Genomic DNA, 18,898 nt, shown 5'->3' with positions numbered 1-18,898 from the left:
AATGGGACATTATTGGCTACCTGGTTCGAGGGGGGGGGTCCCCTGGTGTGAGTCACGTGTACCACGGACATGTTTCTGTGCAGGACTCCCCTGAGTGTGATTATTGACTGACTTTTTCAGGCTGTTATAATTGTAGTACCCAGTGTTTGCCCTAGCGTGTTAAACGTATGTCACTGAATTGTTCAAACAGCTGAGTGAGAGAAAAGCAGCAACAACAAAAAAAGATCGCAGAGGGAGTTGAGATGTGCTCTAACTTCACGGAATGCATGAAGTCAAAATGGTTTGGTTGCCCGTTCACAGGACTTATGTAATTAAATAATTTAAAGAGATGTCATGTAATTAAATAATTTAAAGAGATGTCATGTGACCTCATGGCGTAGGGTGAAATGATGTTATGTTACAGGCGTACTTATTTTAGGCCGAACAATGCCAATTTTTGAACCCTAAAAAACATAGTCTGTTGCCTTAACTTGCTATTAAATTAACTGCGATATTATAGTTGTTCTTTTATTTATTGCTGCATTCACAATGCTACGTGGTTGACATTCGGCGCAATTTCACAACTGAGTGGGCATGAAATGTGAATAATATACTATGAAGCTTAAAGCAATAAAAAACAGATATAAAAGTTAGCCCGAACTCTGTAAGTGCATTTTGGTAAGAAAGATTAAATTGCTGAGCAGAAAACTAATCTTTTTAAGCCGCATGTTGTATGGGCTGCGAGCAAAGATTTAAATCTTCAAAACATTTTCTGTCAGATTTTGGGTACATTTTATAACAAAATAATTGGTGACTGTGTTGTGGTGTTTTGATTCCAACCAACAATGAATAAATAAATACATACAACTGACTCACATCTGTTGTATTCCCTGAGGGACTCCGATGTTCCTACTTTTGGAAATATTGAGATGTTTGAAATTGGAATTAAAAAACAAACAGAATACACTTTCAAAATTGAAGCTAATTTAAATTGATGTGCACATCGTATATTTATAAAATATAGTATAAGCCTATTGGGGTCAACTTGAAGGCAAGTCCTATGTCTAATTTCCTTTAGGCTCTGATTTGGTCTCCACCGACTAAAACCACTGCTGACCACCTCTGCTTGGAGTTGAAAAGTCCTACTGAGTTTGTAATAAAATAAATGAATACATACATAATCAAATACTTCCATTAAAAAATGAAAACAGGCAAGTGGTTTTATTCATAGTCCAGGGTGATCTGTGGAACATTTGAATGTATGGGCAAAACACGATGTGACTGACAACGCATGAATCATGGGGGCGTGCACTGCTGAGGGAGAACAGCAATCTGCCCGCTGGTTCAAGTGCCAGAGTAGATCTACGGCAGGTTGATAAACTGATGAGAAGCAGGTGAGACTAATCTGCTTGATGAACAGATTACAGATGGGGGACAGGTGAGTGTGATGAGCACAGCTGGGAGAGGGGAGGCCACGCCCACACCAGCAAATACAAAAGCGCACACGATCGACTCGAAGCAGTCGAGGCACGCCGAAATGCATAGCGCGCACAATATGAGTGCACAATACAATCATCACTGTGCAGACAGATAAACAAGGCCGGAGTCAGGAGGGGGGCGAGGGATATCAGCATTGACTCGGTCTGCAGAATTCCAGAATTGTAGCAAAAATGATCCCTGATACTGAAACAACTGGAGTCAATACTCATGGTACAAACAGCTTGCTCAGGCATTGGACTTCTTTAAGCGAGGCAACATTTCCACAGCCAATCCCCAGAACACTATGACAGTAACAGGCTTCAATGTCCCCTCTTACACAGCGCCAGCAGGGGGATCTTAGCCTGGCTTTTGTCTTCATTCATTTCTCAACTCTCGAGATTTCATGCAGAGCGGTGCTTGGCTGTATCTGTTCCGATGGCGCGTGGGTCGACGCCCCGATGAAATGATGCACAAGTGTGGACTGTATCACCCCTTTGGATCCCTCTCTACCAGTGATGGAGGGGGTGAATCATACCTCTTTCTACTTCCCACCTGACAGTCACACCAGATGACTTCCTTTTGGAACATGAAAGCACACTCTTTATTATTCTCTCTTTCTCTCTAGCTACAGAAAAAGTATTCCCAAGAATTGAAACTGACAAAAGTATATGCCTGTGCTCCTCTGATGCACCCACGTTAGCAGCTAAAGAAATACCAAACCTTCCCTGAAAGCAATGTAGTGAGAGGACAGAGCTTTGATATAAGTACAGGAAGTCTGATTCACGCTCTGCTACAACAGAGGACGCCACACTTCACAAGCCAACTACCGCTGTGCTCTGAGGAAGAAGGGGGGGAAAAAAAAGGCAGAAAGAAGGGTCATCCTCCGCTCTGTGGCCCTATTAATCCTGTGCTGCCTCAAGGTGACAGCCGGAGGCAGAAACTTGTCACGTGCCGTTTCGTACAAGATCCATTTCTTCCCTTCACCATATGCACTCATCACCCATCTTCCTCCAGGCGAGATGTGCTTGCAGTAGCTGGAGATCATATCTCATCAGAAGCAGTCTGATAGAAAACCATTATCCTATTTTATTGGCATTTTCATCAAAAAGAAATCCTTCACATCCTGCTTTTTATTTATCACCCTATCCAATTTGCAAATGACACCTGAGAGCAACAAATATTTGATATTGAAATGTACTACAAATTAGAATCTGACATGTGTGCCCTGCGCATAGAGATTAATTGGTCAGAGGGTGTATGCCATTTTAAAACGTTCCATTTAACCCCCTTTTAACAAAAATATACCCCTCATAGTTGGCATCGTGTGTCAATTGATGCTCATTACTGCCATGCGATCGTTGCATGAATTCTGTAATCACAGAAAACCACTTTTAAAAGAAAAGCTTTAATTAGTTTGAGGATAAAATTGACATTCGGTTAAAATAATAAGGAAATACCTAATGCATAGGTCTACCTTACATTACAGTAGTGTTTGATATGTATAATTTTGAGTTATTGGTTCGTTGGGGGCCTTGTTATTTGATGTGTGTGTGTGTGTGTGTGTGTGTATATATATATATATAATATCTATAATTAGCCATTGAAAATTGGATTGCAATTTTGCTGTTCTAATTTTGGGCAGAATTCCCAGTGAAGGTGTAAAACTAAATATGGTGCATTACTGCACCATGGTTGTTCCCTACACACCTGGTATTTCTTATGATTGTTAGTATGAGACAAAATCCCTTAACTAGTGATTTTGTTTTCATAGGAAGCTTCTATTCCCATGTTAGCATCTCAGTTAGCGGTAAATCTTAAATCCCCAAAAATGATGTACTGTGATTTAATGCTGGCTCACAATGTTGAAAACATATTGACAACATCATAATTATAAGAGAGCTCTACCTCTCTGCCGCTAGAGAAAAGCCAAGCTCACACTACTGAAGTAACCTACTTCAATTTGACTCTTTTCCTAATTTTAAGAAAAGGAACATGATCTTACTGGGGCATGATAACTATTTCCTAAATTAGTATGTAAACACAGACAGACAGATTTTAAGCCATCAGTGGTTCTTAGAAGTGAAACAGTAATCTTACAGGATTAGCAGCCCTCTAGCTTTTTACCATCTCAGCTGATTGTCCTATGCAATAGTATTGACTTGGGTTTGGGTCTGATTGAAGATTTGAAAGACGATTGAATCTTTAATAATCAATGCGTTAGTGTGTGAATGTGCCCCCAAGAAACTCAAAAGCAGAGGCAAAGAAGGCCTTACCTTAATGGCAGATGAAGCGATCTGGATGTGGTGCAGCTTGCGCAAAGTGCTCTCCCTGTCGATGAAGTAGGAGGCAGCCAGCTGGTGCAGAGCTTCCAGAGTCACAGTGGAGGAGTTACTCGCGTAATCGCTCGCCTCTGCCTTCTTACTCAGTTTCCTCTTGTCAACGAATATGGTTAAGGCCTCTTCTCCTGTGACGGAACACAACATTTGAAGGAAGAAAAATGACATTGCTTTCAAAGAATAGAGGCCAAGCTCCACTTCTCTGATAGAAAAATCAAAGAGTTAATTGAAATATTGTACTGCATCTGCCGCAAATGGCCTGTCAATCAAAAAAGAGATTCAGCTGAACTGGTTCTACACTTTTCTCTCAACTTTCTATTAATGAGGTCAGTGTTTCTGCATCCGTCAAATATTTTCATGACTGCTCATGTTGACTTTGTTTTGTTCACAATTCCTTTTACGCACATTTTTAAAACCTGCCACATGCATGCTTCAGGAGACGGACACACACACACACACTCAATTCAAGGGTCTAAAGAGAACATGAGCAACAAGGGGACCTCCTGAAGTTCAAAGACATTTGACCACCACTAGGATTAGCTTTGGTCACCCTGTAGAGCTCGGGATCGTGGCAATCAACTCTTCATCGGTCTAGGGACCACAGTGCAGCGCACTCTTTCTTTAAGAGTACCCAAGACACTGCAGATCATTTTCCTCCTCCGTAATGCAGTGTTAATGACTCGGGGCCATTTTCCCGCCCGATTCTTTTCTTGCTCTAGCCGCTGAAGGGCAACTTCTTTTTATATATCAATGTATGTATTCATTGCATTAGGTCCATATGTTACTGAACATAAGCCATCCATTCAGAACCACAGAGGCATTTCTCTGGCAATAGCCCAAGGTAAACTCCTCATTCTCCTCTCTTCATACCACTAAGTGCTGGCTGGGAGCCAGGGTTTGGGCTGCATCGGCTCAGGCAGCTGGTAGCGTTGCATCGAATGCAGCCACTCACAACAGTGACCTTTTTTTTTTTTTTTTCTAAGCAAGAAACCAGGTCTAAAATAATTGACAAGTGTTGCTCTGTAAAAGCAAATTGGTTTCACGAGCGTTGCAGGACATCTCCGAGGACCATTAATGCTTCTCATCAGACTCCAGGAAAAGCAAAAGGGGGTGACTGACTGGCAGTAGGACGTTTTTAAAGTACACAGGCTTTCATTACAAAAATGCATACTGTACACCTCTCAAAGAGCCATTTATATGCTGCCTGTGGCAAACTATTATGCTGTGATGTGTTTATTTAGTTACTTACTGTGACATGTCCATCTGTTTTTCATATGCAATCCCCCAGGGAGCAAACACTAAAAGCTTTTATCAACACAAGTACTTTACTAAAGCCTACATCGTCTCAGAGAAAAGTCATTGCTAAAAGCACCTTCCTTCTATATCAAATAAGAAAGTCACACCTGTCCCAATACGGCGTAACGGGGCACAAAACTACACCTAAATTGCGGTATCATCTAAATGACTGAATTGATATCTAAAGATTTAATATTTTTTGCAACCGTCTTGTAAGATGTTGGGAGCCATTTTAACCAGCAACATACACAGCTATTCAGGATTTCTGTTTTTCCGAACGTGTCCTTCTCTTATTGGAAATTGCCAATAACAATAATTGAACTTGTTGGGCTCGAAGGCAATACCTTAAATAAAAAACAAACACTGAAACCACAGTTTTTGATTACCTCCTAGTGTAGCTGACAACAGAAAGTGAGTCCCATACTTCCTGATCAGATTGTCAGTTATCATCTGGGTGGTGGGCCTGCGGCCCAACATTCGGATGTTCCTGATGAACTCCGGGGTCAGAGGTAACGAAGACTCTAAGAAATCTCTCCTCTCCACTGCCAAGTTGTTCACCTTCCATCTCCCAAACTCCCTAGAAAGAAAGCAACTGAATTAATAGTGGAGTTACAAACCAAGAACAATTTACTGCTTTTTGTTACTTTAATCATTAATGGTATGTCTTAAATATGTAAATATAACTGGACATTTTTAATGCATATTGATTGCGTTCAAACAAAAAACACGATAGCTGCCATAGAAAAGGTGACCGTGTAGAGGACAAATTCATCTGCTGTACCTTTTTTTTTTTCTGTTTCTTATATAGCGAGATCAACTAAAGCTGAGTACGGAAGCAGAATAAATTTTCAGAGGAGAAAGACAAAGAAAAATGAATAGTGAGTAGTAAATTTAATTCGTTATGTCACTCTGTGCTTTTGCAATGTAAGGGATCCCCAGAGAATGCCAACACAGCCTAAACGTAAGTGAATTGATGGAGAAAGAGGGAATGAGAAGATTAGAGAAAAGACCAAAAAAAGAGAAACATCCAGACGGAAACCTGGTATCATTTGGAACTTGTCACCTGGGACAGAAATGTGCTCTTACAACAAAGCGGACAGATGTTTTCCTTAAGAGTCCATCATGGAAGAGAGAGATGCATCAAAATAAATGAAGCTCGAGGTGGTACAAGAGGGGCCCCATTAGCTCAAAGAGAGGATGTCTTCTGTCCTCTGGGAGAGACAAAGTGGGGATCAAAACTGAATGCAGTGTGAACAAAAGATCCACTCAAATGTAAAGGCAGCTCCTTCAATGTGTGTTGGTGCTTTTTGTTGTTCTTCATAAAGATTCTGAGAAATTCAGCTTGACACATAAGAAAACCACCTACGGAGAAGCAACCTGTTTAATATCTGTAACAAGAACTAATTAAAAATGCACTTTCAAAGACACCGTTTGAAGACCATAATCATCTTTTGATGTGTAAAAAAGAGGGGCATTTACTAGACTTATGTAACATTGTTTTTGTCTGCAAGCTTTTCCCCTCCATCACAAATCTGGGAGCAATGATTTTAGTAACACAGAGTTGTGAAGCCACAAACAGATATCACAGCTGTAATTTTAACAGGAGAGGCTTCAGGACGGCAGTGCCAATTTTTATTCTCTGACTGGCTCAGCCCCAAAATCACTTTCATATCACACGAGAAAGAGAAATAAAAGTTCCTCGAAGAGCCGTTTGCTGTTTTTTGAAGTACTTCCTGCTGATGCTTTTTTTTTTTTAAATAACATTTCACATGTACCTTTTTAAAGCCACAAAGGAACCACTTAGACATGATTAATTGTCTTGACCAAGGGATTGTGTTCGTCAGATTACATTGTGAGAAGAAAAACAAACAGAGCGTGAATTTGTGTGGTGGCGTTATCAGTCAAATGTTGCACTTCTCGCTCTTCAAAATAAAAGCCTCACTGTTTTAATCAGAATGGGTTGAACCACCTCAGCTGCTCATGATGGATGGCGGGAGTGTGGCCTTTTGAAAGGGTATATATCACATTAAACCAGGAGCAATGAGGAACGCTCAAACACCCAGATGTTTGATTTATACAAGGTGTAAATCCCACACACTCCACCTAAACTGCTGCCCTGAGAGGTTTTTTGCAACAAACATAAATTTCACATTCTGCTTTATAATCACCAAACCACTGATTCACACAATATTAAGCAGAACGTGTAGGCAGGCAATGGGAAGTAAACTGAACAATGTTAAATGGATACGTGGTACCCGCTGACCTTTTTGCTGACACTGTAGCATTTAGACAAAGCCTCTCTCTCTCTTGCTCAGATAGTGTGGCTAGTGTGGCTATTAATCTTTACCTTATTTCATGCCACACAAACAAATGACCTCTTCAAATGGGACACAGTGTCTCCTGATTTCGAGCACTGGTTTCGAAGCCACGGCAGGTTCCGTGCAAAGAGAGGAGCACGCAGGGAGGGAGTGTGGGAGAACGATGGGGGCGGCAGGTACGGAAGTTGTATTTGCAAATCCCTGCTGCCGTTGGTTTCATCAGTTATTGTTGACTGTGATAAGCCGAGCCCAGTCTTATCTTAAACCCCCCCCCCCCGACGGGCCAATGGTTCGGCCTGCAGGGAGGGGAAGAAAAGTAAATGGGTTTCACCATGGAGTCAACTTTAGGGGGCTGCAATCCCCCTTACAAGCCGCTAAGTCATTACTATTATCAGTTCTGTTGCTCCTTCCCACCAGGGTATCACACGCAGAGCTGTGTGAGTGGTTTGAGCTATCTCCAAAGTTAAAGACGCCTCTTTTTCATCAAGTCTGCTTCTACAATGGTTGACAGTCACTGTGTTCTTATTTGTCTGTAAAGAAATGACAGTATAAAAAATTGAACTCGAGTATGTGTGTATTTTTCCAATACTCCATAAAGTAAAAGACCTAATCAATGTGCAAAATATACACCACACAAAAAATGCAAAAAGCCGTGCCAGCGCACGCTTTGCCAGATGGCCAGAGAACCACTGGTTGCCAACCCACAGAATTTGGCCCATAAAAAAAAAAATGACTGGGATCATTTGCCTTGTGTCAGATGTCATCAAGTTGTTAGCACACAGAATGAATTCCCCTTCTCAAATTTGGCAGGACCCAGAGCATTCATATTGCAGCAAACAAAACCAGCACAGTTCACGTAGGTCTTAGAAATATGAACTTCTCCGAGCTCTGTTTGTGTAACCAGGCCGGCCGGGCCTGCGTTGTTGTGCACGCTAGCTAGCCAATGGCCAACGGTCTGCCTGGTTCACCCACGTTGTCCTGTCGGCCACTGGCATAGAGCGACATGGAGGCATGGAGCACAACAACTCAGCTAAACCTGAAACCGTTTCACGTATTGCTGCATTAAGCATCTATTTATGTAATGTTATTTTTACACTGGAATCAAGCCCAACCTTTCGGGAAGGTTAAGAATATTGAATGTCCATAGGGGATTTTCCACAGTTAAATGTTAATATTCCATCAAAAAAAACAACCACATGCGTTAACCAATGCAATATGTTTCGAACATTTCAACACACTGCCTCCGCCCTGGTGAGGACGGCTGCTCTCCCTTGGCAGTCTTTCCTCTGAACAGGTGGCTAAAGCGGAAGGCCCACATTGTGTTTGCTCCAGTGAAAATAGGCAAAACACACACACACACACACAACCCCTATCCCATTCCTCAAAGAGGACTTTATAATTCATTTTTTAAATAACAGTAAGGTGGCTAATCAGAGGTGGTCAAATCCTGATAATCTTTTGCTGTGATTTAGGTAATGTTTTAGGATTAAGCAAAGATATTGAAGCAAAAAAAAATTAAGCAGCCTGGACCAGACATCTCTATCAGGAAATTAAATTAAATTGCTAAGATTATAAGAAATACACTAATTTTTGTATAGCATCCAAACCTTTTGTAGTGACAGGTACTGCAAATGAAGCTTCACCACTGCAATTTAAGATAATGTGGGCCGGACAAGCTTTGTATTTGAATGCATTGAGTCACATTTATTACCCCCCCCCCCCCCCCCCTTTCTTTTTGTTTTTTTAATTGTCTGCAAGATAAGGTGATAAGATGTGAGGCTGTATTTGGTTTTTCACTGAAAGTATTGTAAATGCATAGCGCAATAAGTAAAATGCACCCGAAACATGGCATCGTGGTCAGATGTGGATCCGTTCAGCCAAACCACCTTTGGCGGTGGTCAGGGATGTGACCATATTAAACACGGGTTAAAAACCAGTTGCTTCTACATTAAGCAAACAACATTGGAAATACAATGCTCAAGTTCTGGGCAAGTATTAATTTACATTTTTCAAAGATGGAGAAGTTGCAACATATGCATTCCCTACTTTTGTTTGTACACAAGGGCTTAGTTTAATTTTCCGAATTTGAGGAGCTCTGTTGGCAGGAATTAAGTGTTGGGACCCGAGAGAGAACGTTGCAGTCAGCCAACTTCCTTTCATAAATCCACACTATAAAATGTTTATTAGCCAGCTCCAGGTGTTAGCCTCCAAAACCATCACCGTATCTCACCCCACCATGAGGGGGCATTGAAAACAAAGCAATAATTTAGCAGGAAAAATACACAGGCTTCTACCAAAAGTTGTAACCCTCCTGTTTTCTTCTGATTTTCTTTCTTCAATTAAATGTGACTGAATCCAATTTTGAAAGATTTACAAGCTATTTACTTTTTAGGTTAGTTTTGTACTTTTTTTTATTTTTAATATCATCACTATTAATCAATGCCGTATTGTGGTAATCTAGAGAGCTTTAAACACAACCTTGCAGCTGACAGAAACCTCTCAGGGGATTCTGTGATAATGCAGAGTAATAAGTACTAAGAGCTCACTAATCACTTGGCCACATGATAAGACTATTAATCTTTCCGCCCATGCAGCTCGGCTCCAACGACTGACTGCCTTTTGCCAGAGAAGGAAATATTGAAAAGCTCCAAAGCTGCAAACGATCACCCGAGCTATAAAGCATCCTCGCGCCGATCCATAGATGTCAGGAACCTTGTTCGTCTCTTTCCAGAAGCCCGGCCATTATCCTCCTAAATGACGACGGTTATGATTCATGACACTATCTCCACTAATACGGTCGCACGCCGATACTTCAGACTGTGTTGCTGTCATGACAAATCATCATTTTTTTTCCTGGTGCTAATCAACATATCTCAGTTGACCACATGATCAGGTGACCCCCCGGAGGGTTTGGAAGACAGCCGACCCGTGATGCACAGCCGGCAGATAAGAACGTGCCCGCAATAAATACATCACTATGAATCCGTCTAGGCACGTGCTCGATATCTTGTGAACATCAACTGCGAGAAGCCGTTTTCTGCATGACAAGCAGGCAGAAATAAGATGTTTGCATGAATAACCACAAATTGTGTTTTCATAAAGCATATTGTCCACTGCGTCTTCATAACAAAATGCAGTTGTATTAGTTCCTCGCTTATCTTTTTTTTCAATGTTACAATGAAAAGTTTAGGCAGGAAAAGCAAATGAAATGCTAATAAAGACTCTCTGCAGCTGTGAATATTACTGTCGCACTACGATGGGGTTGAGATAACCTCATCAAACGTGTGGTTAGGCTAAAACTTTTTTTTCTTTTTTTTTATGACCTTGTCCTAAACTTTAATCTGATCTTTCCCAAACATATTCCAGGAGATTTATGTTTGCAAGTTAATTCATTCACGACAGATGGCGGTTCCCCCACCTTTCTTGTCTACAATTTATTTCAACTCCAACTGATTTAACTCCAGTGCATTTAATTGCGAGCACTATTATTTCCATTAGAGTGCCTTAATAAAGCCGGGGAGGGAAAGGAAGGGAAGGAAATATGGTTTGGCATTTGAATGACGAAAGACACGTCTCTTAATCTAAATTTCTCCTACTTCAAAATATGCACTATTATTGGTTACCTAGGTAAAATGTATATTTTTTTAAAATAAAAAAAGTAATAAAGTTAATATGCGCTTCACTCCTCCGAATGTCAAGAAAAACGCTGTTGGGGTGATATTTTAAAACCTCAAACGTGTATATAATGCTGACTTAACTGGAGGGCCACAGCTTTTGGAAAGGAATGGATTTGAGGACGTGTCTCTGAATTAATCATATTTGATGTTAAACAAACAAAGGGTCTCAGACGCAGCTGAAGCTTCATATTCCCCGTAAAGAGACACAGCAGTGCTATCAACCTTTTCCTTTCTCTCTTGGCAAGGAAACTGATTAGCCTCTTGTATTTTCCTAAAATGTTAAACTATTCTTTTAATGGACAAGGCTCATTACGCTGATCATGTAGTTTACGTCAGCATAATAGGGAAAAGTAGCATCGGCTCAGCTAGCGTTACTGTCTTCTTCTAACGTCTGAGTAGCACGATGACTCAAACTAGAGTGACTGATCCAATTTAAGCAGTGACTGCTGGCATCTTCATATGACCAGTGAAGTTTTTTTTCTTCAGCTATAAATCAATAATGATCCCTGTGGTCATGGTAAATGAGCCGAATGATGCAGCTCTCGAGTATTTGAGCTTTTGGGGGCATGCGGTGGCTCGTGACTTTGTGAGGTACACTAATCTAAATACGTAAATACGTCGTATAATCATATTAGGTGCAGCGTGTGGCCTCAATTTACACACCGCTGATCCTTCAAAGGAGTAGCAGGGAGGGCGTTTGATTCGCCGCGCATAATATAGGAGGGGGTAAAAAAAAAAAAAAAAGTACACAGTAACGCAGTGAAGTACCGCTTCCTCCGGCTGTCATCACTCACCGGTATATCTTGTATCTGGTGGAGAAGCCTTGTCGGTTTTTTTCCAGGAAGTCGATGTACTCTGGGGAGTGGTGGAAAGGCCCTTTATCAGACAGGAGCCAGTCCAGCGGGCCCCCGGGCTTGTCATTGGGGAGGCTGGCAGTGGCTACCGCTGCTGCCGTTACCGCAGAATGTAAACACACCCAGCAGTGAAGGCTGAGGCTGACGACGCCCCATAGAGCCATCAGAGATGGAGGGAGCGAGGAAAGGATGAGGGGGGTGATGGTGGGAGGAGGGAGGTGTTCAGCAGCCAAAGCCTCTCGCTGTTAGCTGGCTCCTCCACTGGGATGAACGGGGGACCTGCATCACCTCAACGCCCTCCGAACACCTAGGGAAACACAAACACAAGGATAAATATAAACAGCCAGGTCCAATATAAAAGACAGCAACCGCAAAATGTTTCTAACTTTAACAGCCCCTTTTTACTACATAGGACAGGAACACTAGTTCATGTCAAAAATTATAATGATTATTTGTAATTTATGAAGATAAAATGGCAAGCATTTAATAGTAGCATCTTCTTAAATGTGACTGACTTGGAGAGGATGTCAATTGCCACCCACAATGCAACCAAATTAACTGGTAATAACTAATTAAAATGCATTTTATAAAATATTTTTAGGACATTCTATAATGAAAGAAATCAAAAAGTATAATTTGTCTCTTAACAGTGAGCCTATTACTGTTGACCAAATATTTAGGTGACTCTATAACCATGAATAGTAGTGGTTTCCACCGTTTGAAATCGAAATACACTATATTGCAGTTTTCCTAATAAAACCCTGAATACCACTTTCACACTACAGCAATACTCAAAATGACCTTGGATAAAACTTTCTGGTCTTTCCTTGCTTGTCCCTTTCATCTAATTCATTCTCACCTGATTTAACTGCAGTGTATTTCCGTGCAAGAGCGCCTCATTGTGCATGGGGTAGGAGATGGTTAAAACCTCGACTCTAAATCCAAACGGTAGAAACATATTCAAGAACATGATGTCGAACACATTTATCCCAACAACAATACAAGAAATCAATGACTCTGTTGCTCCATGCGGGGAGGTTTCAAGCCTGTGGAAGCTGCAACGTTAATCGATATGAACTAGAAATGGTTGGGTATCTCCAACACGTTTTAACACCCTGCACTGTCAACTTGATCCGATCCAAGCAACAATCAACCTGTTTGATAAAACTGTAAAATGAAATATACAAGTCTATATTAAAATGAAAAGTAGATTGACTGTTTCACACATTATAGCATTACAGAGTGATTTTCAAAAAAACGGAAAATATTCACTAATTATGAGCGTAATCTTTAGTTACAGGCCTACGCTGAACTTAAATACAAAATTGATTTTCTCTGAGGCTGGTCGGGAAATATTCACATCCAATCAGAGGAAAACACATTAATTCAGTTAAATGCATTACGATGTGCTTATAATCAATCATCCTTTGGGGAGAGAGCAATTTAGCCCCTTTTTTTAAAAAACAAGGTATTTCAGTTGTATACTGAGTCATTACTGTCTGAGTGGGAATTACAGTTACGGAACAAAACCTTTTAATTTGGATAGAAAGGGACACATTTATAACTTTAGTAGTAATATAACACCATTCTGTCACACCCTCCCTTTGTGGTATTCTGAAATAAGTGTTGGGTGCCGGTTATAATTTTAATTGTCTTAGCATTTATAAGGGAGAAAATGCCCTTAAATGCAAAGTTTTCATTGGTATGTTGAAAAAAAAAAATGACTGAGTTCATACCGCTGTCCGGTCCTCACATTAGTCAATCATCTCCCCCACAGTGACACATTTGCTGTGTGTGTGTGTGTGTGTGTGTGTGTGTGTGCGTGCGCGCGTGGGTTTAAAAAAATCATTACTCTCAAATAACATGGAAGACGGCAAAGGAAGAGCTCACTGCAGGTGGATGGGAAGAGCAGAAACCGATTTGAAATGTAATATTGAATAGCTTTGGGTGGTGCTCCTGCATGCTTCACACATTTAATCAATGCCCATCTCTTCATGTGGAGGATTTTAATGTGGCAGGTTTGAGTTGGTGTTTTGCAGACTGACTTCAGTCTTACACTGCTGTCGTTGTGCACCACACTTGGTGTGTTTTAAGAGGGAGAGTTTGCATATTTATGTGCGGTTTTACACGTTTTGCGAGTCGTTTTGATTTTCACCTGAGCTGTTTTATTAGGTTTTTTTTAGTTGGAGATGAAAATGAATGAATACAAAAATCACTGGAGAGGGACCATAGATATCTATTGAACATTACCGACATCCATCTAGTTGCCGGTTTGGGTGTAGTCGGTGAGAGCTAATTTAGCCTTTAACCTCCAGCCTCAAACAGATATAAGGATTCGGCTACGGACTTCTGAACACCATGAATTGCCTCGGGTGCCGTTACTCAAGGCCACAAAAGGTTTGATGCAACTTTCTCACCACAAATTCAGTAGACTGGTGGAGTTACCTCGGCAAAAAGTAGGTCACAATCGGATATGATCCGAATAGTTTCAAATCCTTGGCTGTAGAACTTCAGTCTGCATACCTAACAACAAAGATAACTCGCATATCTTCCACCAATACTTAACACCAAGAAAAACAATGCACTGGAGAAAGGAATGTAAAAATGTTGGAACCCCCCCCTAGAATCACACAAAGTTTCCTTTTTTCTGAAACAAAAACTCAACAGAATTGGACCTATTTCTACAAATATGTAGCCTAATTTTGGTCTTTAGTCACAATTCTTTTCATGTCAACCCCAGTCCTTTTACCATGAGTTTTTCCCTTCTTGTTTACTTATAAAAATGACTCATTTGAAATAATGTTACTGGGAAGAACTGAGCGAGAGACTTGACCAGAAGGTCAATAAGTATAAACAATTTGAATCACAGACCGTCAACACCAACGGGTCCAGACTGTCATGGTCTGGCTCTTCACATCATCATTCTGGTATGAGGGTAAAATGTATTTCTCTCAACAAATCACAATTGCTTCAGGTAGTTATTATTATTATTATTATTAAGGATGCAGCAATGGGTACTGCTAGAACAGTAAACATATGCAGCATTATAGTAACCCGATACTGAAACTGAGAAAAATATCTGATTCTCACACAATATTTGATTTCTCAATGTAGTTAAACTGTAACTGTACAAAAAAAAAAAAGATTTTACACTAAAGTTGTGGCTTATTATTGTAACGCACCAGGGTGGGAATACATCTCAGCATTATAATGCATGACGACGTGTCTACGCTGCAACAGAATTGACCTCGAAACGGTGACACGTGCATCTGTTGTTGGAAGAATCCAAAAGCAGCCTCTGCCTCCGATTTTGATGCAACATTATCGCTGAAAAACAGCCTTGCTTTACATGGTGCATGTTGTGCATTGGGTGACCTATCGCAGAGGGGAGCGTGTGGTGTGTTAACAGCAAAGAGAGAGCACCGAGGTCACATTAAAAGGACTCTTTAATCCTATCATCCTACAGGCAGCCGTCCAAAAAGCTGATGCAGGAGAACATTCTCTGTTCCATGCTCCTTTTTTCCACTCCTCTCACAAGCCTTTTTGTCTTCTGCTGTTTTCTCTCCTTCCTCAAACAACCCACTATCGTCCTCCTCTGCCTTCTCAAATACATCTAAAACCTACTTTGGACACATTATCTGTGCGGGGGAGGGTTTGGAGGGAGGGGGGGGGGGGTTCCACACACACACACTTAGTATGACAAGTCCTGTCTGAAAACAATGAATGTTTACAGACAGGTCCCCGCCAACCCAATAATCACATCATGGCCCAGACAAAGCCATCCACTAAGCCTTTGATATCAGCTGCCTGGAAGAAATACGGATACATGCCATTTCCACTTACAAGGGCATTATGTCACATTTCCAACCTCATGCAAACACTGCTTTTCATCAACACGGAATTCTTCGCATGAGGCATGGAGCCCTCACACAATGTTGAAACAACAAATCAAATGTTGGGTAATACAACGAGGAATTTAATTCAAGCGGGAGGCAAGCAGCCATTCTGCAGCAGATCCACTCCGATCTGATTTTTGCACAACGTGGGCCACCAATAACCCGGGGCTGTTTGGATCCTGTATGAAATGAAAGCTGTGTTTGTTCCTGTGAGGTCCCTCTCGATGGAATTTTCAGCAGAGTGCAAATGATAAAGGAATAGATTTTCCCACACAAATGTAATGACGATTTAATGCTAAATGCCAAGAATGATATCGGTGAAAGGCAGCACTTGGCATCAAACAGAAAAATACAGCGCTTTAGTTATGTGTGTGTGAAAACTCTCACAGCACCAAGTTATAAAAAGAAATGAGATGTCAGTACTTTTCCTACTTTTGAAACCATCTGTTACTGTTCTCGAGGGTACCCGTAACTATGGCAAAAAGTCGGCATTCGACTAAAATGTGCCACATTTGCACAGGAAGTCTAGCATCACCTTTGTTCCAGTAGAATGACAGGACACGCATATCTATTTTTTTTTTAAATGACACCTATACGGTTGTGTTTGTTTCTGAAGGGGAAGAAATATCCGTTTGGAAGTGATTTATTCTCTGCCAGTTGGAAAGAGAAAGGAGTGTGTTAAACAAATGGCCGTTTGAGTGAGGCAGAGCCAACAGCGGATCAAACTACAACATTTTTACGCCCACTGCACGTCATAATGACATGCCATATCCAGTAAGCACCACTGAATATAAAACTCTTCACAGGCAAAAAATACTTAACAAGTTTGCTTGGGTGACTCCTGTCATCTGCCAAGGTTTCATGTCTAGTCATTACTTTGTCCAGGCAGAAGTTCAATTTCAGAGCTCGTTTTTTGCTGTTGGGCTGAAATATAGAGTGCATAGTTGTCATGTTTTTAAAATGAAGATCTGAGAGGGATTTAAGACATTCTCTAAAACACAAATATACCTCCATCATGTCAACAAAAGGGAATTGAACAACTTCATACAAAAATTCATTCATTCAAGGAACCAAAGCCATTTCAGATTGAAAAACCACTAGTCGAGCAAAAAGGGAAAACATGCTCCTAAATTTACTCGTATCTGCAAATGTTGTTTCCTGAGGCGTCGTGAGATAGTGAGTCAAAAGCATTTTTTTCATCACCAGCACTATTGGTAGTTACATTAAGGTATGACATACGCACTGTTGGCCCGGCATGTCCTGCAGCTACATGGACCGAGTATTTGTATGAGAAAGAAGAATGTTTTGCATGGTCTTCATTCTTCCACTAACGAAAGGTGTTCTGATGCTTAGCTTCAGAACGGTACTGTTCATCATAAACCAGCCAAGTGGCCTCCGATCAATAGATTCCTGTTTCACACCATGTTTTGCAGCCCAACTTTGAGGCACTTCCTGTTGACTTTGTGTCAGCCATAAGGATCTGTCCCCTCCCCAGTTACTGGCCCCTCACCGTAGTGTTGGATCCTGACGATCACCTTGTTTTTTTGGAGGATACAGTTTGCTTGATCAGAGGTAGGAACTACTCCCAAGTCTGATCGTTCTTGAGACCCTGAAAATGCTTTCATATTGGAGGAGTTGTAACTTACACACATCTGTAAATGGAACAACCGATTTTCTTAGTTGGCGCTGCAATTATGTGAAATGAATGAATCTTTTTTGCTGGCATCTCACATTTTTAACCCATCTTAAGGAAAACAATGGTAGAAAAGGTAAGCATGCTTTGTGGGGTGTGGATGGTTGGAGGAAAGGCTGATTAAAACATTTCATTAGATGCATTTTGTATTTTGTCTTAGAGCCAACCCTAAAACCATCCTCAAAGTAGGGAAACAGGAACTGATAAACTTTACATCTTCCCCTCAGTGCTCACTAATGAGGTTTTTGGCCCTAATTAACCCAGTTATCTTCCCTCCTACAACTGTCAACAATACCTCTCATAACAGCACCGCGGGTAAAACACAGCCTTTGTGAAAATTGCGTATGACAGCCAGATGCACTCATCTGGCTGTCTAACAAACAAATACAAAGGCTGAGGGTCCTAGGAAAATGACATGCACAATCATGAACACACCGCTCTGCAAACATGCAAGCGTCAGACTTGAAGCAACAACAATAGGTTGCTGTTTGAAATGAGAGAGTGATTACAGTGTTGGTGTAGGAGGTGTGTGTGTGTGCGTGTTATAGCTTAATGTGTTTGTAGGTGTTAAATGCACATGTCAGCCTTCTGGAGATGCTATGGATTTAAAATAATGATGGAAGGTTCTGAAAGGAAGAAAAAAAACACTCTTTCATAGTCTGCAGAGTCATCAGGGCACACATAATATTTTCAGTAGTGCTTTTGTAATGATTTTAGAAAGCAGATGATGAAAGATGAGTCTGATTAAAAAAAAAACGATCATGAGCAGAAATTACCAGAGAGGTGCTGCAGCGAACCAGATCACAAATCATGTACCTTGTGTTGTTTGGTCTATTCATCAGCAGTTTGTTTGCCAAATGTCATTCACAAACAAACTGTTATCCCGGTTGGATGTCACAGTCTCCACAGAGCTCCAACTTCACGACACAACTCAACAACAAACCGTAAAGAAAAAATGAAATGATTTCAAAATAGACTAATTGGTTGTGTATAAAAGTACTGCCAACATCAATCACTGTTGGAGCATATCAAAATCTCTTGTTTTATACGTGGAGGACGCTGAGACCCCAAAGTAAAGACATTTAATGTCGCTGGCTTTTGAAACATGCCATCAGTCATCCAGTCCAAAAGGTCTTGGTATAGTTACAATGCATGCCGTTATTCAAGAAGCATGAGTGAGTTCAAAGTCAGTGTTCCATTTGAACTCTGCATATTGGAGATGAAATAAATAGTAAGTTCAGGGGGCTAAAATTCCAATAATTGCTACTTAGACTGTACGTTTAACACTTGCCTTTATTCATATTGCTGCACACCACACAGTGGGCAAGTACACCGAGTGAGGCTTCTATACACAGCGGAACAAAAAAAGC

At 40.9% G+C, this 18,898-nt stretch overlaps 1 protein-coding gene across 2 annotated transcripts in view; it reads right to left on the bottom strand.

Annotated features, from left to right (window-relative positions):
* Positions 1 to 18,898, bottom strand: part of brinp3a.2 (bone morphogenetic protein/retinoic acid inducible neural-specific 3a, tandem duplicate 2) — a 31,250-nt gene that overhangs the window by 9,097 nt on the left and 3,255 nt on the right. Inside the window, exons 1-4 of one of the 2 annotated variants that reach the window (XM_062563459.1) lie at positions 12,799 to 12,848; positions 11,880 to 12,246; positions 5,477 to 5,667; positions 3,732 to 3,922 (exon numbers count right to left, since the gene is read on the bottom strand). In XM_062563459.1, coding sequence (XP_062419443.1) covers positions 3,732 to 3,922; positions 5,477 to 5,667; positions 11,880 to 12,103 — 606 coding nt within the window. In that variant the 5' untranslated portion in view covers positions 12,104 to 12,246; positions 12,799 to 12,848. Of the gene's footprint in view, positions 1 to 3,731; positions 3,923 to 5,476; positions 5,668 to 11,879; positions 12,247 to 12,798; positions 12,849 to 18,898 lie in introns of those variants that run through there. The other variant, XM_062563458.1, reaches the window with a different exon arrangement.

This window comes from Pungitius pungitius, chromosome 7 (assembly GCF_949316345.1).
Source record: "Pungitius pungitius chromosome 7, fPunPun2.1, whole genome shotgun sequence".
Classification (NCBI taxonomy): domain Eukaryota; kingdom Metazoa; phylum Chordata; class Actinopteri; order Perciformes; family Gasterosteidae; genus Pungitius; species Pungitius pungitius.
This window is presented reverse-complemented; position numbering and strand designations above follow the sequence as displayed.